Source organism: Microcaecilia unicolor, chromosome 2 (assembly GCF_901765095.1).
Source record: "Microcaecilia unicolor chromosome 2, aMicUni1.1, whole genome shotgun sequence".
NCBI lineage: Eukaryota > Metazoa > Chordata > Amphibia > Gymnophiona > Siphonopidae > Microcaecilia > Microcaecilia unicolor.
In genome coordinates, this window is record NC_044032.1 from 149,780,146 (window position 1) to 149,804,402 (window position 24,257).

Consider the following 24,257-nt stretch of genomic DNA (forward strand, 5'->3'; position numbering starts at 1 on the left):
TTTTAATTGAATTGTATTTATTGCTTTTTTCACATTGGGAGCAATTTACAGTCTAAAAACAATAATCAAAAATATATGAAAATTCCCCAGCAGAAAGTTGCAATTCATGTTAAAGCACATTTGCATGCATTCATTAATTCGAACTGAGTGCATAGTCAGTAAATAGACCCCACTGAGAACAATGCAGCTTGTAATATTTAAGATGCATTGAAGAGTATTAACATGTATTAATGTATATTAATGACGGTTATCTGGTTACCACACATTGGTAAAGGAAGCCCATAGTTCTTTGCTATAACTTCTGGTCCAGTCTGTTCATCTATAATTAATCCATGTACGTATTTAAGTGTAAATAGTAAGGATTAATTCGACCCCCACCTTACACACAGTTTTTCCTCTTCATTTTATACCCCTTCACCCTAGAATTTTGATTTGGCTGCTATAAGCAGCCAGTTATAAGCTAAGGCGGTCACTACAGCTTGCTAGCTTTGACAGACTCATTTCAGATCTGACTATGGGCTGGAGATGAAGTCTTCTCTAGGACTAATTCTTTGTCATCCTTCTTCTGCTGACAGGGGCTGCCAATATCAAAGACAGCTACCTTACTGTACCTCCTGCCTTCCCAGGCATGAGTAAGCCACGTCTATTGTGTTCCTGAGCCTTGTCAGTACATAGTGTTATGATTCAAGCTATAGGGATGCCTCATAATTAATTCATTTTAATATTAAACCACATTTATTGTTGTCAGGTAGTTTCATTCGAAACTTATCATCAAGGCAAAGTTAAATAAACCCTTATTGAATAGGACCTATTTGAAACTTTCAGTAATGACACAATAGAGGATGGGGACGAGTCTGTAGTTAAACAATACAAGAAGATGTTTGTTTCTGGGGCCAAACCAAGAGAAGTATCCACAATCTCTGTTGAAAATACAGAATATTCGTTGGCATTGATTCCAATAAAATAAGAAGCAGCCATTGGTCAAGGAGCACAATATAAAAAAATAGTGCAACAATGGACCCAGGAAGATTTGGGTTAGCGTGGTCACCTAGATCCTTCTAAGAAGGAACTTTGTAAGTTAATCTTCATTTTAGAACTGATCATGCTGAGAGTTTACTAAATGTGAAAAATCTTGAAAGTGGCACTGAAATCGCAGGGCTGATTCAATGATTGCTGTCCTAGATATGGTGGACAATTACCTCAGCAATAACTTAACTAGAAGTCACTCCAGCAATTTGTACATACACAGACCTAAGTTTTGATTATTTTCCAGTCAACTGAATTTTCATTCATTGTTCCAGCAATGTTGCTTTTGCAGACAGCCCTCTGTCTGTTGGAGTGAGATGGGAAGGGCTACAAAAGAGGCTGCAGGTATTTGCTGCTCTTGACTACAGAAATCTCCAGCAAACTACTCTCATGACATGCAGGGCCTACTCAGAAGGGTCCTAACTTGTTCGCTCAGCAGTGGGTAGTGGTTCCGGGCTCCCTATCTGCTTCCCTCCTCCCTGTCTTTCTCCTGCCTGCAGATCTGCGAGCAATGCGGGGGGGGGGGGGGGGGGGGTGTGCTTCTGAAAAACAACCAGTGCCGTGGAGGCACAGAATCCGTTCCAATTCCATCCCCAGCAGCACACACACACACTCAGTGAGCCAGCCAGCACGCACCGTGGAATGGTCCCTTACCCCAGTACAGCCAGCAGTCAGAGAAGAATAGATCAAACAGCGGAGGCCAAGTGCTGAACAGCCTGCATCACACACACTGAACCGGCCATGCTTGAGCTGAGGAGGGCCCTGGGCCTTGGCCCCCGCCCCCACGGTGCTGCCTGCACTGTTTGAGGCGAGAAAAAGAACGTCATTGAGAGAGCTCTCTCAATGACGTTCTCCATTTCCTGGCTTCAAGCAGTGCAGGCAGCATTGTGGAGACGGGAGTGTGCAGGCACAGGGCAGCTCACATCTGTTCACTTTGTGTGCTGCGACGATCCACATCATCGCTACGACGATCCACATCATCGCTGCGACGATCCACATCATCTTGTTCTGGCACCGAGTGCAAGTGGGAAGGTGACGGCACATGCGCATAGGCGCCTTTTTTTTTTACTAATCTATTTGGGGGAGCGACTGCTCCCCCTGCACCCACCCCCTAGCTATACCACAGGGTCACTCCTGATGTGTTGGGGGAAATTGCTCTCATGGACAGAGTTATCAAGGAAAGGTATCACAGAGGTTAAAGTCAATATAACTTCCTTTAAGCTGTAAATCCACAAAAAACAATATATCCAAAGGGGAAATGTATCAAACACAATGCTAATAGCACAGTCTGGACATATGAAGCCCTTTAAGAGAAAATGGGTATAACCAGTTCACAGTCCTTCATTTCCTTGGTTGACTCTTTCTCCTTCTTTTTTTTTCTTGATGAAAACCTCATAGGCCTTAATATGGATCCTCTTCTCATCCACTTGACACTTAATTTCCAGCATATAGCAAATCCTCCAAAACAGGGTGCAATCTAAACAAATGCTTCAGATGAAACCATGCCTTGGGACTCCCCCGAAGAAACCCCGCTTCTCTTTGATCTCTCTAGCAGTTCTCTATACAGAGCCTTATAGGATCTTTTCTCCATTTTTCTCTCAGATAAACTGATATTTTAAGGTTAAGCATGTACTAATAGCCTCTTGGGACATTATAAAAATGCTAATGCACCATCTTTTTAGTTTTCAAAGTGCCTTGAACATCGACATTTGGTGCAACTTTGAAGCTTTTTGAAGCATGCTTGAATTGTGTGATGCCATCTGAGTCCGTCACAGACGAAACCTGTGGTTGGGTGTTTGGTTTACAATAAGAAGCATCTGGAGACAGCCTATTATGGAAGGAGCATCTTTTTGGAGCTTATAGGTTAAATAAAGTCAAACTTGCATATGCAGCATGACACGGGGAGCACTATTCAGATAACTTTTGGTTTTCCTTTTTATTATACGGTGTTAATTGATTATTGGCATTTGAATCTATAGACACCTTAGTTATTAAGTGCATTTGCTTTGACATTAGCACATACACAACAAAACTTGAAATGACCCTATGAAAGAAATCAAGCACACATTCACTTTAAAGCGTCAATACATACGATACTATATGTAAATATAAAATTTGAGGGCATTTCATTACTCACCATTAATTTATTAAGCATTCATCATTGTTGGAAAACCAGCAATATTGGAAAGCCATTTTGTATTAGCTTTTATATTGGTTTGTTACTTTTGTATTGTACTATTTGAACTGTAACACTTTATGGTGACACCTATAAAGCAATCCCAGACAGACATCACCAGTTTGCCGCCCTTGCCTAAGGCTCTTTCAGCCTGTCCTTTGTTCCCCAACCTTCCTCAGAGTTAGTTAAAATGGAGGAAAAGACATTGGCTCCTCCTTTCATTGGATTTTAAACTCCATCCCCACTTCCTGCTATGGGGATTGTAGGTTTAGCACAACTCCATTTAGCACACAACCCACACCCCCTCTGAAGCAGGGACCCAGCACAGTCATCATGTTACTCAAATGAAAAGGTACATTATGGTGTCCTGCAGTATTTTGTTTCTTGCTGCCCTACGTTTTAACTCTTACCAAACGCCTCCAGGTGCATGAGCATACAGTGCCTACCTCGTTTTACTTTCTGGACAAGACTAAGTGAAGTTTGCTGGTCTACATCAGCTTGTTGTTCTGCCCCTGATGCATCCAATATTCTTGGGGAAACATGGCCATGTCGGGCATAGATGACTGATAACCTGGGAGCTTTATACTTGATAAAAGACTGTTTTTTGTTTTTTTTTACAAGATCTGACTCTTTGTTTTATCTTCCACGTTGGATTTGGCAGATCGCCTACCTTGTTGTTTTCTGACTACATAATAGATGTACATTACATTTTTCTATACAAGTTCACCATCTTGAAGCGGCTCCCACAAAAAATGAAAAAGAACATGTGGTATATCTTTACCTCTTGGTGTTCCCTCTCTGTCTAAAATGCCTTCTACATCTTAATGGGCATTTTCTGATAGTCTGTCATATTCTAGAATTTATAATAGGCAAAAATAAACTCTTATTGCTGTAATATTAGATAAAGCCAAAGGGTATAGGGCAATGTTGAAGTGGCTGTGTCCTGCCTTTACTACCCACTTTTAGTTATCTTTAAGTGTTTGCTACTGTAACATTATCCCAAAATAATGTATTACTTGTAAAATGTGAACAAAAAAACTATGCATAATGAGCCTGCACTATGCAACATGCGCCATATGTTCAGTTTGAACTTGTCTTAGACTGACTGTTTGGTGATGGCACTGTGTCTTGTGAAAGCTGTTGGCTGGTTTGTACCTAGACAGAACTGCAAATGAGACTTTACAACACTGCTACTTTTTTTAAGCACATCGCTGCCTTTGAACTGTGGTGCTATCGGCAATTTTGTCTTTAGGCTGTTGAGAGTCATGTTTAGGGCTGTTAAATGGTTCCAGATCGTGAGGGATGGACTGACCCAGTCCTGGTTCCATTCCAGTACATGCATGTAGTGAAAACAAATGGAAAATACAAATTCCAGCATTCACTGGGGCAGAACTAGGGCTGGACCATCCCCTCTGTCCAACTCCCTGGTGACCTGAAGTTGTCTGGTAGTAACTAACTTCTGTACACTGTGGTGCTGAATATTTGGTGTTCTTTCTTTGTCATTAACTTACAAGTCTTAGCACCTTCATTTTCTAGAGAGAAACATTTTGTGCGAAATAGGAACATGTGGAAGCATCTTGTGAAGTTTTAGCAGAGTATCGCATACATTTGCTATCAAACAAGTTCTGGCTTGCAAAATATGTTTTGCTTTGCTCCTGCCATTTTACAGCCTCTAAAAGTTTCAGAATCTATTAAAAACTGTTGACACTTGCTCCAGATGCTTTTCCAAACATTTGTCGATGCTTTGGAGCCAGAGAAACAGAGGATTTTTCATTTGTAGAAAAACTGGTGGGATCAGAGCAGGGGAAAAAGAAGCAGAATCTCAGAATGAAGATGGATCCACTGATTGGTCTTTTTTGAACCTTATATTGGAAACCGTTTTGTCTGGCGTGTTCAGAGAGACGGTATATGAAATACAATGAATAAATAGTTATTGGACCAATGGCATGTGAGTTAGCTAGAATGGGTTAGACCATAAGAACATACACTGCTCGATTCTGCAAAGGTCACTCAAAACTGGGTGCATAATTTTGAGTGTGGATCAAAGATCTCTGTGTAAACTAATTGGCTAATTAAGTGATAACAATCAATTACTGATGTTAACAAGTGTTAATTGGCAGTCATTAGTAGTTATCCCCCAGATTCTATATAGTGCGACTTAAGTTGTAAATCCAGTTGTATTCTGGATTTTTACTCACAACTTAATTAGTTAACAAGACGAAAACTGCCACTTGACAGCAATTACTGACACTAATTGGCATTAATTAGAATTTACACACTGAACTGTTTAAGCGTATTCTATAAAATGATGCACATAAATTCTAAGGGGGAGTGGCCATAAGCATGGAATGGGCAGGTCATGGACATTTCTAAAATCTGTGTGCACTGTTATAGAATACACCCGGTCTGTACGCAATTTAGGCATCATCATTTACACCACGTTTTACTTGGCGTAACTGCCCATGACTAAATTTAGTTGCTCAAATGGGTGCTCGGCATATTCTATAAACCGCACAAAAATGTAGGCTTATTCTATAAAGTATAGAATATGCCTAAGTGTATTTTGCTTTGGCGCCAATATTTTGGGTGTGATATATAGAATCTAGTCCTATGTGTGGATCTGCCCTATGCCCCTATTCTATAACCTGTGCACCTAACTTATCTCATGCTTCACTCCAAAGAGGAGGGGCATGCATGGATCACAAGCATTCCCAAAATTATAGGCATGTTGTTACAGAATACTGTCATCATTTCCATGCATGCCATTAGATGGGCACAAGCATTTACACCAGCCCTTCGCACAGAATGACCTTTATATAATGCTAGCTTAGGGCAGATCATCCTGGCCCCTAACTTTGGTTGACCTATATAGAATCCCCCTCCCCCCACAGTGTGCACTGCTAGGTCAGACCAAGGACTATCAAAAATAGCATTTTTATCTCTGACAGCAGCCAGCGTGGGTCATAGGAACCCAGCAAATCCCAAATGGGGCCAGCCCATGTGTACTGATTTCCATGCCTCCTCCTTCTAGGACAGCTCTAGGCCCTATCCCCTTCTGTGATTCATCATCACAGGAGGTGGTGGAGATGAAAACGGTAATGGAATTCAAACATAAGATAAACACAAAGGAATCTTGTGAAGAAGGAATGGATCTACGGAATCTTAGTGGACATTGGGTGGCAACGCTGGTAACTGGAGAGTAAAACCAGTGCTGGGCGGACTGCTACGGTCTGCGCCCTGATCGTGGCTGAATAGATATGGATAGGCTGGATTGTAAATTTAAAGGGGCTTCGACGTTAGCGTCTGAACTTTTAGTACAGGAACAGTGCTGGGTGGACTTTTACAGTCTTTGTCCTGAGAAAGGCAGGGACAAATCAAACTCGAGAATACATTTAAAGTAGCACATACCATGTAAAATGAGTTTATCTTGTTGGGCAGACTGGATGGTCCGTTCAGGTCTTTATCTGCCATCATTTACTATGTTACTATCAGGCTCATTTTTGAAAGAGATGGACGTCCATCTTTCGACATAAATCGGAACATGGACGTCCATCTCCCAGAGACGTCCAAATCGGTATAAACGAAACCTAATTTTGGACGTCTCCAACTGGAGTCTGTCGCAAGGATGTCCAAATTTCAAGGGGGCGTGTCGTAGGCATGGTGAAGGCGGGACTTGGGCGTGCTTAACACATGGATGTCTTTGAGCCATAATCGAAAAGAGCAAGGACATCCTAAAGTAAAATTTGGACATTTTCACCCTGATGTGCTTTTTTTTAATGAATAAGCCTCAAAAAGGTGTCCGAAATGACCAGATGACCACCAGAGGGAATTGGGGATGACCAAAGTTCCTGGGGGCATGTCGGAGCCGTAGCGAAGGTGGGACTTGGGCGTGCTTAACACATGGGCTTCCTCGACCCATAATGGAAAAAAAGGGCGTCCCTGATGAGCATTTGGGCGAGTTTACCTGGTCCAGTTTTTCTTACGACCAAGGCACAAGAAGGTGCCCGAACTGACTAGATGACCACTGGAGGGAATCAGGGATGACCTCCCCTTACTCCCCCCCCAGTAGTCACTAACCTCCTCCCACCCTCAAAAAAAGAACTTAAAAAAAATTTTGTGCCAGCCTCTATGCCAGCCTCAAATGTCATACTCAGGTCCATCGCAGCAGTATGCAGGTCCCTGGAGCAGTTTTAGTGGGTGCAGTGCACTTCAGGCAGGCAGACCCAGGCCCATCCCTCCCCCTACCTGTTACACTTGTGGTGGTAAATGTGAGCCCTTCAAAACCCACCACAAACCCACTGTACCCACATCTAGGTGCCCCCTTCACCCGCAAGGGCTATGGTAGTGGTGTACAGTTGGGGGTAGTGGAGTTTGGGGGGCTCAGCATGGTAAGGGAGCTATGTGCATGGCAGCAATTTATGAAGTCCACTGCAGTGCCCCTAGGGTGCCTGGTTGGTGTCCTGGCATGTCAGGGGGACCAGTGCACTAGAAATGCTGTTTCCTTCCATGTGCAAATGGCTTGCATTTGGACATTTTTGACATGGACATCTTTGGTTTCAAAAATCACCGAAAGTCAAAAACGTCCATGTCTAAGGACATCCATCTCTAAGTACATCCAAATCCAAGGACGTCCTTGGTATTTTCAAAACAAAAGACGGATGTCCATCTTCTTTCAAAAATACAGTTTTCCCCACCCCTGGATTTGGATGTTTTACAAAGACATCCAAATCCCAACTTGGATGTTTGTTTCGAAAATGCCCCCCCCCCCATATCCCCCTTTCTCCCCTTCTGTAGTCCAACATCTCCCTCTTTTCACCCTACACCCCCCTAACATACACAGGTTGCCAATATCTACCCTTCCCTTCTCTGTTCCCAAGGTTTCCAGCACCTGCCCTTTCCTCCCTATTCTTTCAAGGTGACCTGAATCTCTGCTCCTCTAGCCTCTCCAAGGTGGCCAGCATCTCCCCATCTCTTACCTCTCCAAAGTGACCAGCATCTCTCTTTTCCCTCTTTACCCCTTCCTCAGGTTGCCAGCACCTTTTTCCCCTCTCTATCCCCCCAAGGTAGCCAGCATCTTTCCAGCCCCTCTCTACCCCAAAGTTTGTAGCATCTACTCTTTCCTCTTTATCCCTTCAAGGTGGCGAGCATCTCCCTTTCTCTTCTGACATATGCTACTGGTTCATTCTGTTTCATTAATATCTGTACTGTTTGAAATTTTTAATAATAATTTTGTATATATGTATTTGTAACCCGCCTTGAGCATTAGAAGGTGCGGGCTATAAATGTTTAATACTACTACTACTAATATCCCTCCCAGGTGGACAGTATCTCCCCTTCACTCTCTACCCCCCCCCCCCCCAAGGTGGCCAGCAACTCCCCTCCTCTATACTTTCCAAATTGGGCTAATGCAGAAATTATGGCCTAACACAGGACATGCTAAAGTACTCCATGTTAGTTTTGCCATTTGTGTGTAATTATTTTAAAAAATGTTTTTTGAGGGGACCTGTCAGGGATAGAGAGTGGCTGTTCCTGCACCAACCAGTTAGTGCACCTTCATTACTGCACACTAACTGTTTAGCACATGGTTAATGGAGGAGCCCTTATTTGCCTCCAAAACAGGTGCCGCTACATGCTCCTGGGATAAGTTTTGTAAATGGCTCTACCCTAATGCTAACATTAGCGCACAGCCATATCATGACAACATGGAAAATAGCTCTTTTTACCATTGTGGAAGAAATGGCCTAAGCACATGGGAAAGACCTGTGTAAGGACGTGCTAAGGCCATTTCTTACTGCAGTTTAGTAAAAGGAACCCTCAGTGAACTATCTGCTGGATTCTATATAACGTGCCTAGCGTTCTGTGCTGAAATCTAAGTGTATTCCATAACAACGTGCGTAACTTAATTGGTTTAACAAGCTAATCAACATTAATAACAGCACCTAACAAGCAATAAAGAACACTATCAGGGACATTTTCGAAAGAGAAGGGCGCCCATCTTCCGACACAAATCGGGAGATGGGCGTCCTTCTCTCAGGGTCGCCCAAATCGACATAATCGAAAGCTGATTTTGGGCGCCCTCAACTGCAGTCTGTCGCGGGGATGACCAAAGCTCATGGGGGCATGTCGGAGCCACAGTGAAGGCAGGACTGGGGCGTGCTTAAAAGATGGGCATCCTCGGCCGATAATGGAAAACGAAGGGCGTCCCTGACGAGCATTTGGTCGACTTTGTTTTCACGACCAAGCCTAAAAAAGGTGCCCAAACTGACCAGATGACCACCGGAGACAATCGGGGATGACCTCCCCTTACTCCCCTAGTGGTCGCCAACCCCCTCTCACCCTAAAAAAATTTAAAAATGTTTTTGCCAGCCTCTATGCCAGCCTCAAATGTCATACTCAGCTCCATGACAGCAGTATGCAGGTCCCTGGAGCAGTTTTAGTGGGTGCAGTGCACTTCTGGCAGGCGGACCCAGGCCCACCCCCCCCACCTGTTACACTTGTACTGGTAAATGTGAGCCCTTCAAACCCCACCCGAAACCCACTATACCCAATTGTAGGTGCCCCCTTCACCCCTTAGGGCTATGGTAGTGGTGTACAGTTGTGAGGAGTGGGTTTTGGGGGGCTCAGCACCCAAGGTAAGGGAGCTATGCACCTGGGAGCAATTTCTGAAGTCCACTGCAGTGCCCCCTAGGGTGCCCGGTTGGTGTCCTGGCATGTGAGGGGGACCAGTGCACTACGAATGCTGGCTCCTCCCATGACCAAATGCCTTGGATTTGGTCATTTTTGAGATGGGCGTCCTCGGTTTCCATTTTCGCCAATAATACAGGTTTCCCCGCCCCTTTGCCAGGACGTCCTTAGAGATGGGCACCCTTAGAGATGGGCATCCCCGTTCGATTATGCCTCTCCACGTGGCAATAATTATAGTTACAAAATCACACTCAGATATCACACATCTGCCAATCAAAATGAAAATCAAATCCAAACAAGCAGAGTGGTATTGTCTGTATCAAAACAAGGACATCAAAATAGTCCAACTTAGTCCAGAGAAAAGGGGGGAAAAAGTCTCAACAAGTGCTGCAATATTGAATTTTAATCATTAATTGCACACACAACAAGTCATCATAGACTAAACCCCCCCCCCCCCCCAACACACGCAACTCACTAAGTGTATTCTGCAATGAACTGCACCTAAATTCTAATGCGCACAGTTCAAAACGGGCCTGATCATGGGCATTTTGTGGGCATTCCTAAATTTATCTACGTAGTTACAGAATATGACCCAGTGCACGTAAATCTATGTGCAGGGATTTACACCATGTTTTTGCTGGTGTAAATGGTGGCATATAGTTTTAGGCGCTGGGATATCAACTAAGCATATTCTATATACTGCGCCTAAATCTAGGTGCCGCTTATAGAATATGCTTAGCTGGAAATGTTTACCACACAGATTTTTTAGGCACCTTATATAGAATCTGACCCTATGTGCCTAAAATATAGAATAACACAGAGCTCTCACCTAGCACTTATGCGTGCAAGTGCTAGTATTCTATCATTTGTTTAGCATATCTGGGTTTTAAAAAGGTTTGGACAAGTTCTTGGAAGAAAAGTCCATAGTCTGTTATTGAGATAGACAAGGGGAAGCCACTGCTTGTCCAGGGATCGGTAGCATGGAATGTTGTTACTATTTGAGTTTCTGCCAGGTACTTATGACCTTGATTGGCCACTGTTAGAAAAAGGATACTGGGCTGGATGGACCAGTGGTCTGAACCAGTATAGCTATAGTTATGTTCTTATTCAACTATAGCCTGCAAATGGTGCTTCCATTTAGGTGCTAAAGTTATAGAATGATGGGGTTTAAGTGCTGACAAAAACAGTAATTTCTAGAATTTGTTATATTTGCTACTAGTTAGTTTCATGCTGTGTCCCCTAATCCCAGTTCTGCTAAAAAGAGTAAATATCATTCTCTGTCAACCTGTTACATACTACTCATGATTTTATAAACCTTTCACAGGTCTCCTCTCAGCTGTCTCTTATCCAAGCTAAAGAGGCTAACCTTAGCAAATCACTACCCTCTTACAATCTCACTGCTAATCTCGTGCTCACACCTATGTGCTCATGTTTATTTTGGGCTGAACATCTGAGGCAACTGACCTGCAATGTTAAGGAACAAGTTATAATAATTATTATTATTATTGTAATGCATAATTCATTTTCTGTTTCTTGAAAGTTATAGGAGTTGCTTCTGATATTTCAAGGGCTTCTGACAAACATTTTTGTCAACTGGCAAATATACAGCTTTAAATATTTGCACTGGTATGTGATGTAGAACATTGCTCAATAAAAATAAATACATAAGGAGAATTAATGATCTGTTGAAAGATCCATGTTAATCAAACACCGTTTGATTAAATTCCGTCGTCAGTGTTTACTTAGTTCTAGCAGCTAGAACACCGGCTCCTGAGCCACTTAGATTGTTATAAAGACCACTTCCAAGTTCGATTGATCAAATCAACCATTGTTAAGAGCCGGTCTGCTCCGAGCTATCAGCTTCAATGCACCTGGTGATGTGAATGGCACCTTTATGGAATGTGACCTTAGGTTTTTCATTATGTTAGATATAGCCTGAAATTGCTACCATGAACACAGCATGCATCCAGAAATTTTAACCATTGGTGGGGGCTGGGGGGGAGGGGTAGGAAAGAAGAGAGATATAACATAACATTAGACAAAAAGGAAAAAAAATAATTATTCTGATGTACCTAACATACACCCCTGTTTACTAAGCCATGCTAGCAGTTGGTGCACAGCAATAACAACACAACCCATTCAAAATGAATGGGCTGTGTTGGCATCAGCGTACCAGAGGCCGCTAGTGCGGCTTAGTAAACGGGGGGGGGGGGGGGGGGGGTTAGACTTTCTAAATTTAAAATAAAGTCTTCAACAACCTCCAAAAAGTGTAATAATTCAAAATAAACTGTAGGAGGCTAATATTGAGACCACGGGCTAACTCCCATGGTCACCGGCGAACCCAGAAATTCAATGCTGGGGCCGTATCCGGCCACCAGTATTGAATTTCTGGCTTTTTCAGGGAGCCACAAACATAGCCGGTTAGGCCGATATTCATCGGCTGACCAGCTAAGTTATAGCAGCCAAAGATAGTCCTGTTATTTACACGGGTCCATCTGGCCGCTAAACTTAACCAGTCAGCCGATGAAAGTAACTGGCTATGCCACGTGACATAGCCGCTGCCCGGGATGTTCAGCGGGAGATCGCCATTTATCTCCCACTGAATATCAGCGGATAGCTGACTTGAGGATATCTAACCGACCAGGTGCCGTTCCTAGCTGGTCCAATACTTTAGAATCTGGGTCGGTCGATCTTTAGGTAAATCATGGTTTGCTTTTCTTCTGAATATGTCTGAGCTTTGTACCTTAGTGGAAATGTTTGCATCTTTTATATAGTAATTTCCTTAGGCTGTAGGTGGAATATAAGTGAGTAAATAAGGAGAAATAAATACCCTGTGGGGAAGGTATCCTGTCCAAAACAGGATATTTATGTGCCACTGCTACTAATATCTTACAATATATAAACTAAATTTCCAAGCTATTTCCTCATTTGGACATCATGGTAAAATATATTCAGATCAATATTCAGTTGGCAGTTCTTTACACACTGATCCCCGGATTCTATTGTTAGAGATTACATTGATTCAATTACATTTACAAAGTTGTATGTTGCTGTGTTTTACAGTGGTTGGCAAGATAACTATTAGTGCGTATAGAATAGTCACTGGGTTTCTTGAGAAGATATATCTTTTGGATGGTCTGCAATGATTGTAGTATGATTTCTTTGCAGCCTACATATGCTGCATTACAGTAGTCTAGTTGGGACAATATCAGTGTCTGTACTATAAGACGGAATGATTGTCTGAGGAAATAGTCTCTGACTCTTCTCAGTTTCCATTGTGTTTTGAAGCGTTTTGACGTGATTGTAGCAACTTGGTCTTCAAGGGTCAGATTTTTATTGAGAATGATTTCTAGTATTTTTATTTGTGTTTCGATTGTGTAAGATTGTTGATCTAGTATGAGGTTTTGGTAAGTAGTGGGATTGTGCTAGCTGGATAAAACCAGGAGTTTGGTTTTGTCTCGGTTCAGTTTAAGTTTGACATCTGTGGCCCAGTTTGCCATGAGATCGAGTCCTTTTTTGGCATATCCAGTATCTCTGTGATGTTGTTGTTGAAAGGTATGTAGATGGTGACATTGTATACATATATGAATGAGTTTAACCCCATTTTTTCCAGTTTCTTGCCAAGTGGAGCCATCAGGACATTAACCGCCTTATTTTCGAAAGAGTAAGATGTCCATATTTCGACCCAAATTGGGAGATGGGCATCTTTCTCCAGTGGGCGTCCAAATCGGTATAATCAAACACCCATTTTGGGCATCTTCAACTGCACTCCGTTGCGGAAACGGCCAAAGTTGACGGGGGTGTGTCGGAGGCGTGGTGAAGGCGGGACTGGGGCATGTTTATTGGCCGAGGAGAGATGGGCGTCCCTGTTTCACCTTCATGGCTACATCAGAAAATCCACTGTTCCATAGGCACAACACTTTTCAAAATGGCAATGGGGTACAGAAAACACCAATATTTAAACTTTCTGATGTAACATTAACTCCTCCCACATAAGAACTTGACCAATCCAACTTTCCAGGAGATTGATGGACCTATTTTGGCCAATGATGGAATCCTTCTGGATTACAGTCTAAAGTCAAGAACCCAAGCAACATTTAGGGGTCTTTTTACTAAAGCTTAGCGCACCCTATTGGACATTAGCGTGTGCTAAGTTCCACATGGCCCACAGGTATAAAATCAGACACCCAGCATTTGGTGCATGCTGGAGTGGAGGAGTGGCCAAGTGGTTAGAGCACCAGTCTTGTAATCCAGAGGTGGCCAGTTCAAATCCCACTGCTGCTCCTTGTGAGCTTGGGCAAGTCACCTAACCCTCCATTGCCTCAGGTATAAAAATTAGATTGTGAGCCCTCCTGGGACAGAGAAATATCCAGTGTACCTGACTGTAACTCACCTTGAGCTACTACTGAAAAAGGTGTAAGCAAAATCTAAATAAATAAAAAATGCTAATATCCATCAGCACACACTAAGCTTTAGTAAAAGAGCAGCTCAAATTCCACTTGATTCCTGTAGCCCCAATAGGCATTTACATGGATGATTTCACTATTGTGTTTCTACTCGGTCCCACTGTACCATGGAAATTAAATTTACATCCATTGCAAAACCATGCAACTAGATCATTTGCATAAAAAATGAAAGCAGGTTCTAATTTGCAGGGTATCTTTAGAAGATGAAGTCTGACATCACCTCATCAACAGAAAGGAAGCAGGACAGTTTTCTGGGTTACCTGTTTAGATAGTCTGGGTTCCTCTTCCATATACTTTGGTTCTTTGGGAATTAAAGTTCTCATGCTAGCTTTCACCTGTACAATGAGAAATATATTTGGTTGCTTTGGCTATTTATGGATTGCATACAGTGTTTGCTAATGAAATATATTTCACTTTATAGTAAATATGAATTTTCAAAGGAACAGGCAGTAAGCTAAGAACACAGAGCAGGATAAAGTTAACACAGGCACAAGCTGCTAATCCTAAAAGCTGCCAAAAGCAGCAGAGTGACAGGGTGAGTGCGCCATGCAGTGGCAAAAAAGAATTCTTTCATTTTATATCCAGGCTTAGAGAAAATTAGCAATGACAGAAAATTCCCTCCGAATTGGGAACAAAACAGCTTTCAAGAAACCAAACTCTTTAGCAGCACAAAAAAAAAGCCAAAGTTAAGACTTACAGCATTAAAAATCACATCTATTTCAAGATAGATGACCCCCTTTGTTGGCCCTGTCAGCTGCTTGTTTTTCAAGACGTAGGCTTTCTGTTCACCATTTTGAATCTGCGGGAAAAGGACATGACAGCCGTCTGTCTCATGGTCTCTACTGAATACACTCCTTCTCTGACCTCTGACCCCCAGATGCTGAAACTGACAGGGAACCCAAAACAACTGTGGCAATTCTGACAAGTACCTGTTCATTACCAGAACCAAGTCTGTCAGGAAAAATTAACCATCTTGGGATTCAAATGGCCATGAACTGAGTATGTAAAAAAAAAAAAATGTAAGCGTTATTATTATAAATCTTGGTTGAGAAATGACAGATGCAGCACTGAGATTTTTTTCCTCCTTTTTTTTTTTTTTCCAGAAGAGAAATTTGCAGAGAGCTATGTCAGGTGAATGGGACTTACAGACAGCAATGGTATAGCAACTTTGCCCAGAAAGTCGGCGCTGCGGTCCCGGTCTTCATCATAAACTGTCACTTCAAGAGCGGAGTGAATATCTTTAATGTTACTGCACAAGAGAAGAACAAAGACAGGTGGAGGGTAAGAGAGAGACAACCAAATGCATCCTCTGTCTGCCTTGATGGGCTGTGAAGGACGAAAACAAAGAGTAAAAAAAATTATACTGAGAAGAAAGAAAACTATGTGACGTGCGCTGGGCGCATTGGATCCCTCTTATCTGAAGCCACTGTGCATCTTAGAAAGGTCAAAAGGCCTTAAGGAAGTTCTCCCTTTTTACATCTGTGGGTAAAAATAACATACTGTTCTAAGCAGGCTTTTCTTAAAGAAACTATTACATTCCTACAAGGACACGCTGGAGCTTTGAAAAGAACATGTCACTGTATAAAAAACATGTCAGCGTTCTCACGTGAGACCTGCTTGCAGTGGCAATCCTCCGCGGGATGCCTGTGTATCATCAATAAAAGTTTTAAAAGGGGGGGGGGGCAGGGGTAATCAAACTGTAAAAAAAAACTCCACAGTGCAGTTAGCAAGCAGGACATCAGATGCCATCCTAGACAAAACTGCTCTGCTCTGCTACCTGTGACATTTCCAACCCACAGGGTGATAAAAAGAATAAAGATTACAGATCTTCATGCATTGTCCCTTTAGATTACCAGCCCTGTCTGTGTATTAAGTAGTCAAAATCAGCAGTGGGCCGCTCCCAGTGACAGACTGCAGGAAACATCCAGCCATTTCTTTCTTACTAACAGAAGCAGGCGGCCAGCACAGAACACCAGCGTTCTTAGCTCCCTGTGTTTACATAACTTTCCAATTCAGCTAAAATTCTCCCTGCTAAGACAAGGACTTCCCAAACCATTTATAATATAAGATGAACGCTTGTTCCTACAATAAACAACAAATTTTTACAAATTCTAAACTAAAACATTTGGGCATTATTTGCAGTGTAATTTATAGCAGATAATACAATATTCTATGTAAGTCAAAGAAACTATGAATGTTTAAAAGTTTTATTGCACTTTTTTTTTTTAAAACTGCTTAGCCCAAGCTATACTTAGCCCAAGCAATACTGCTCGAAACAGGAAATTAAAGGGAAGCAATATACAAGAAGTAACTACTTTCATAAAAACTCAAACTCTTGTCATTAAAAGCTTATTGATTCATTTTGACCTAACAACAAAAAGACAGATACGATTTCAGAGTTAAATTGCATAAAGACATTTTTTTGTTCTAGGCTTTCGCCATCTTTCTGTAACTTGGCACCTAAAGTTAAACGCAATTAAATTGCATTTTTAGGGCTAACTGCTAATTGTCAGTGGTTAGTGCTACTGAAAATAGCTGGTCAGCGCTGAACTGAAAACTGGCTAATTTGAGGGTGTTCCGAGTGGCAGAGTTGATACTTGGCTGGTTTAAGTACCAATAATCAGCACTTAACCAGCCAGGTTAGCCACCTAAACAGAACCACATAAAAGTCAGTCCTATCTTTGGGGTCCTTTTACTAAGCTGCGGTAAAGGGGGCCTGCGCTAGCATTAGAACCTGTTTTTGATGCATGCTGAGCCCCCCTTTTTCCGCGGCGGGTAAAAGGCTGCCCATTTTTGGAGAAAAGAAATGGCCGTGCGGTCATTTCAGTGTAGAGCCCTTACCGTCATCCATTGTGATGGCAGTAAGGGCTCCTGTGCTAACCTGGCAGTGTGTAGCGCTGCCCGATTACCGCTGGTTAAGTTCCAGTGCTACAAAAATCCAAACAAATTACTGTAGCACCAGAAATGGCGCACACTGGGGGTGGAAACTACTGCCAGGCTCCTGCAGTAGCCCAGCGGTAGGTCCAGACTGACATACAGAAAACCCATTGACACTCATCAATCTTTTATTAAAAGGGCACCTTTATGCGGTAACCTATATCCACTTATGAATATCGCACCTAACTGGCTCTGGAAACCTGGGAATTAATTTGCCAACTCACATTGGTATTCTATAATGGGATCTTGGCACCCAGATTCCATTATAGAATTAGCATTCAGCCTGCAGCATCTCGGAACCTACATTGTGGTGTTCTATTATAGAATTGCTCCCAAATTTGTGCTTAGTGTAAGTTCCTGAGCCTGAACCTCCAAGCAGTAGAGTAAACAAAGAGCATGACCTGGGGCAGACTTCCCAGTCCATAATTCACTGGCAATGTAAATTCACTTCCTAAAACAAATGTCTTCTTATTTATACTCTAAGGGGGTCAATATTCAAAGAATTTGAAGTGGAGGAGTAGCCTAGTGGTTAGTGCAGTGGACTTTGATCCTGAGGAACTGGGTTTGATTCTCATTGTAGTTCCTTGTGACTCTGGGCAAGTCACTTGACCCTCCATTGCCCCAGGTACCAGTAAGTATCCATATATACTATATAAACTGCTTTGAATGTAGTTGCAAAAACCACAGAAATGTGGTATATCAAGACCCATTTCCCTTTAACCAGCAGAAGAGACTACTGTCCAGTTAAATCCCACTGTGCTGGCCATTTCTGGACATTCAGCAGCAATTAATTTAGTGTCACTGAATGTCTCCTCTGACCACGAAAGCATTAACTGGCTAGGTCTGGAGACAGACACGGATGAAGCCAGCTATTTTAATCAGTTAGTGGAAATATTCAGTTCCCTTTCTGGTTAAGTGAGCTGAAAGGTAACTGCACACTGGTCTCAATATGAGGTTTTGCATGGGAGAGCATCAAGTTATTTTGTGAATGTTTTGCAGGTATATCGCACAATGAGGAGGTTATGATCAGAGACCGCGATGCAGCTTGATGCTGGGGCAATGGGTAAAGTTCATTATACATGTACACAAGCTGCAGTCTTCTCATTGGCTGGTCTGCTGAGTTAAAATAAGTTAACAGGACAGCTGTGCTTATGTGCGGATAGAACACAATTTAAAAAGTTTGTTAAAAATTGTGCTTTTTGTGGAAACATTTTTTTTGAGGGAGGCATATGGGACAAATAGCTCAATGGCTAGAGCAATGGGTTAAAAGTCAGACTCAAATCCCACCTCTCCCACCAACATACCTTTGTCAATTTACTTCCTCTTCTTTTTCATCAGGTACCCATCTAGGCTGTAAACTCCTATAGGTAGGGACATGTCACAGCCAAATTCTTGTCACCCATACTCTGCACTGCATTCAGACCATATCACTATTTATTTATTTACTTTTTATGATATGTGACCTTTGCTATGTTCAATATGCAAATACTAATCAGTGCAGCTTCTTGTGTTTACGAGGTCAGATGAGAGACTTTGGGCCCAATTTTCAAATGATTTATGCTCCTAACTTTGAGTTTGAATTATACTCCTAACTTGGGCTCTTTAAAATTTAATAGGCCTGAGTGTCTAAATTTATATTCAAAGGGCCCGGAATTTGAAGGATTTAGTTCCTAACTTTCAGAGTTATGCTCCCAAGTTAGCCTCTGTGAAAATTTACAAGGGCTTAGTGCATTTGTTTTTAGTCAAGATTTTATTGAACTCCTAAATTTATGCGCATAGAAAAACAACAGGGTGCAGAAGAGTTATAAGCCTAACGTTCTTATCAGAACTAGGCTCATAAATCTCGGCAAACAAATGCAGTCCTAAATTTATAAGCATAACTTTTAAGCACCCAAATTAAGATGGATTTTCAGCTGAAAACTTAGGCTCCTTAGTTGGGCTGAAAACAAGGCATACATTTAGGAGCCTAAATTTAGCGGCTCAACATTTTTTGAAAATTGAGCCCAAAATTTCACCAAGGGGTCGATATTTAAAGCAATTTCACTGGGCAGGAAGATGCCTGCTTGATTATATTGCTTTGGACTCCCTGTTTGCTGATATTGAGAGGAACTTAATCAGACAGTGCCACTGAATATCAGCAATAATGGACCCTGCACCATCTGCACAGAAAGAAAGCAGATTAAGTAAGGAAAGTGAAAAGACTGTCTTAACTTCATCCGTCAAGCTAACCGTCATCTGTCCGAATATTGGCTGGTTAACTTCCGGCTGTCCACACATACTCAGTTATTCAATGCAAGAACCTGAACATGGCCTGGCATTGAAAATCTGGGCTCAGTTCTGCCCGTGGCAGTCTAAAAACTGCTAGGGGCTCATTTTCAAAGCACGTACACTTACAGAGTACTTTCTAAATCTAAGTGCTTTGAAAATACACCTTGTCATGTTTTCAGCTGAAAATTCATCTTAATATTTTATCTATTAATAAATAAACCTGTTAATAGCCTTTCCTTGGCAGTGCCATTCAAAATAGTTCACAATTTTAAAAATTAATACAACACATCAAAATAATCATACGATATAAAATTAATCAAACATAATGCAGGATCTTAAAAGTTATGCTTATAAATTTAAGCCTGACATTTTTTGTCTAGATTTAGGAGCCTAATTTATGTGCTTTGGGCTAGATTATGTAAATGACACCCAAAGATAAAGACCAAAGTGATGTATACTAAGCAAGTATTCTATAAAGGTCACACTGCATTTTGCGCTTAATTTTGGGTACGAGTATTTACGCCCGGCAAAGGCTGGTTTTAATTGTCCATGACCAACTGATGGCAGTTAGACATGCAAATTCAGGTATTCTGTAACATGGTGCCTAATTTCTGGGAACACCTCTGATCCACTCATGCTTCTCCCATGACCACACTCCCTTTAGAGTTGTGCACTATGAAATGTAGGCACGCATGTTATAGAATAGGGTGTAAGCCTATCTGTGTGTAACTTCTAATTACTGCCATACTCCCTGTCTCAAATCTGCCCCTGTTTCCACCCACTTTGTATGTTCTTAAATTTAGGAATTGAGAGGATAATAGCCTGTGGCTGTCAGCTACGCTCCTCATTTTGCCTGAAAATAAGAGACCAATTTTGGAGCTCAGCTTTTTTTCTTTTTTTTTTTTTTTTAAATATCAGATCCTGTGTGTTATCAAACACAGTAAAAAAAAGGCCTGTGTGAACTGGCAGTAGGAGAATGGCAATGTTAAGGGCTTTCTTTTTCCTTATCATTTATAACTAGGGCCCTTGTGCAATGTGCTTGAGCTGCAGCTTCCCGGATCCTAGAGCAGTAAAAATGTCAGATTTCAGGCCTGGAAGAGGATTTTTGAAACTGATATTTCTGCAATCAGATCTTTGTTTACCATTTACAAGACTTCTTCTTGTCTTACACATTAATGTCTAATGCAAATAGAATTTTAAAAAATAATGGAAGAGATAAGAACAGAAAGCTTTTTTTTTTTAAATCAAGAACAGTATGGAAATTGCATTTACATTATAAACCAACACACATCCACATTGTGTTTCCGAGCAGCTTGATGGTTGCTCTTTTGCAATAGCAGAAGAGCCTGCAGGCGATCACCTTCCCTCTCCATCTGTAATGTGTTAATACTATTAGAAGCAGTTAACGCATCATAAATAAAAGTACTTATTTCATCCAAAGCCACAGTCTAAATAAACAAGCCTACCAACTTACATATTTTTAGCACATTCTTTGACAGAAACAAATCAGAAGTTTTGAGATGGGACAGAAATTAAATTTCTCATGGTAACACAATAAATCTTATTTTTGGCCATGGCCCTAGCGCCAATCCTAATGTAGTGACAATTACTAACGGATCTTGAGGGCTGCAAATGGTTTGTGTTTTCAGGATACATCCTAATGAACAGGGGTGGCCCAAGGCAATTTGCCGCCTGAGGCAAGGATGCGATGGCGCCCTCAACCCCCTGCCCCCCCCCCCCCCGGCCACAGTCTGACATCTGCCTCCTTTCTTTATCAATTCCCTTCCCTGAGTCTGCCTTCTTTTTTTGTTTTCTAAAAGTTGGCGGCAGCAGGCGATTCTCATACACTGCTCTGCTGCCGGCACCGGCTTCTTCTCTCTACTGCGGCCCACCTCTGAGGAAACAGGAAGTTACATCAGAGAGGTGGGCCGCAGTACAGAGAAGAAGACGGTGCCAGCAGCACGGCAGTGCATGGGAATTGCTGCCGATGACGACTTTTGGAGAACAAAAAAATGAAGGTAGACTTGGGGAAGGGGGTTGAGAAAGGAAGGGGGAGAAACCAGACTGTGGCTGGTGTGGGGGGGTGGAAAGGAGCGAGATGCTGCCTTAGGCCCCCCCCTCAGTTGGCCTAATGATAGGGCCGCCACTGCTAATGAACATATATGGCACAGATCTGCATGCATGCTCCCTCTATTGTATATGAATCTACTTCATGTATGTTCATTAGAGATATCCTGAAAAGAACTATGTGGCACTTTTTCAAAAATATGTAAGTTTTTTCATTTGTTGCACATTAGTAGTAAAAACTAGCATGTGGCAAGTGCAAAGCCTGTGTGGTAAATGCAGGGGACCTGCCCAGCATCTACCTTCCATTTACTGCACAGGCCAGTACTTACCGCATGGGCACAGTGTTTACATGCATGAGTGCTCCTCACAGTATCTGCCACACTTCAAAAAGCCAAAAAGAATAACCGCTGCTTTTGAGAGGGGGGGTCCTTTTGCTCAGGGGCACGATTCAGAGAATGGCCGGGGTTTCAACCTGGGGGCGGGGGGGGGGGGGGGGGGTGGTGAGACTGGATAACAAGGTGGTGTCAGGAGGGTTGACTGGATAGAAAGGGTGTTGCGAGGGTAGATTGGATAACCCCAGTTATCCAAAAAGCCCCCTCTTAAAAGCCACCGCTATTCTTTCTTTAGTTTTTGAAGTGGGCCCACACCATGTGGCATGCTGTGGCGTATAACATGGGTGCACTCGTGCTGCCACCGTATGTGTCGGATAATGAGGGGGGGGAAGATATCAGGGGACTGGCGAAATCAGAAAATGGAGGGGGAGGTGCACTATCATGGAACTTCTTGTGACAGAAGGCATGCTACGGGCCTGCTGATAGTGTGGTTCCACCTACTACCTCCTCTTGTGTTGACAGTAAGTTCAGCTAGCATGCAGCCATGATCCGTGCACTAGCTGACAGAGCAGGCCACTCTTCCCCACCACTTCGGTCATAGCCATACTCTGCCCATTCCTGTGTTAAACAGCTAGTGCAGGTTTTTTAAAATGCGCTTGCTATTTTAATGCATGTTAGATGTTAGCATGGGTCCGTGCTAACATTTGTGTGGTAAAACCCGCATTAGCTGGTTAGCGCAGCTTAGAAAAGAGCCCCTATGCAGACCTCCAAGACCAGAAGTGATTACCACTGCCCTCATGTCTGCAGGCTAGAGATAAGAGTGCACTGCTCTGTCCTTTTTAGATAATGACAGTGGAGAGTTAGTAAGGAAACACAGAGCACAAACTACAGAGCAGAGAACCAATAATCCGTCTAGCAAAAATATCTGCTTGAAATTGTTTGAACTTTAAATTCTTGATCACTCACACTCCATCACTGTTGTTTTTATTTTCTTTTTTATAATTAAATGATTGATGACGTACAGTTTTTGAATGAGCTCTAAAATCTCAGGCTCTCTAGCATTTTGCTTCGTTTTCATTTTGCTGGTACAACTTTGCCATGTTTCTGGCAGCTGCCACTCTGTGTGACCGCTGCTGTCACTGTCTTTCTGGCAAGGGTTGAAACTTACAATGTGAAGACTTTGTTCCATTCAGGATTCAGGTTCTTGTAGACTGTATGTGTCAGTAGCCTGTCATTGTTCAATTCAACCACACAAAAGGGGTCACTTTTCCCTATAAAGAGAAATACAACAAAATGGAGAGCTTTCAAACCAAGCAGGACGATTGCATCTCACCTTCAATGTGCTATTTCTTGCAAGGAGTGAAGCTCAAAGAGATGGGCAGCAACAGCGCACACCCAACAGTACACGCACGGAGGATCCTCGGACACAGGGAAGGAGCAGGACAGTGACTCGTTACGGTTTGTGGTATCAAACTAAACAGGTAATGAATAGAAATAAAACAGAACAACAAAAGAAAATCAGACGATACCTTTTTAAAAATATATTAAGGGGTCCTTTTACTAAGCTGCGGCAAGAAGTGGACGCCCTTGCACAGGTTTTTCCTGTGCTCTAAGGCCATTTTTACTGCAGAAGTAAAATGGATAATTGTCTATTTTTTGTATTAATAGCCATGCTCTAAGCTTGCCATTAAAAAATGTTACCGCGTGAGCACTTAACACCACCCATTTTGTAGGCTGTAAGGACTTGCACAGTATTTCTATGCTAACCAGTTAGCACGTGGTAATGTAGCTTTGCTAACTGATTAGAGCAAGAATGCCCACTCTCTGCTCCCTAAAAAAATGTAAAAGTATTTATTAGATTTGGTAGTTGCCCTGGGATGCTTGAGCAAGGCCCATGGTAGGCCACTTTAAGCACCTAATTCAGCTTAGTAAAAGAGCCTCTAAGTTAGTCCAAGAAAAAAAGGTATCATCTTATGTTCTTTTTTTATTCTGTTTTCTTTCTACTCATTACCTTTAAAACTGGACTAACACAGCAACCACGCCATTTTATCCAAGAATTAAGCAGGGAAAACAGGCAGGTTAGAAGAGCCTTGTGCTTTTCACCTGCCATCGTACTTCTATATTTCAATGGCTAGGACTCAGTGAGTCTAATAATTCACTGGTTCTGAATTCAACACAGAGAAACACAAACCAAGACAGCAAAGAAAGTCCATCAGCCTACTTACTATACTAACTACCCTCTCAAAATACTGAAAAAAAGTACAATAGCAATCAATGGAATCCCTGTTAATATGTTCCTGC

General features: G+C 42.2%; 1 protein-coding gene across 2 annotated transcripts in view; it reads right to left on the bottom strand.

The window, feature by feature from the left end:
- Nucleotides 1-24,257, bottom strand: part of MCTP1 (multiple C2 and transmembrane domain containing 1) — an 854,885-nt gene that overhangs the window by 325,480 nt on the left and 505,148 nt on the right. For both annotated transcript variants that reach the window (XM_030193396.1, XM_030193397.1), the window contains exons 10-13: nucleotides 23,125-23,227; nucleotides 15,499-15,601; nucleotides 15,050-15,151; nucleotides 14,613-14,687 (exon numbers count right to left, since the gene is read on the bottom strand). In XM_030193396.1, the coding sequence (XP_030049256.1) occupies nucleotides 14,613-14,687; nucleotides 15,050-15,151; nucleotides 15,499-15,601; nucleotides 23,125-23,227 (383 nt within the window). The remainder of the gene's footprint in view (nucleotides 1-14,612; nucleotides 14,688-15,049; nucleotides 15,152-15,498; nucleotides 15,602-23,124; nucleotides 23,228-24,257) is intronic.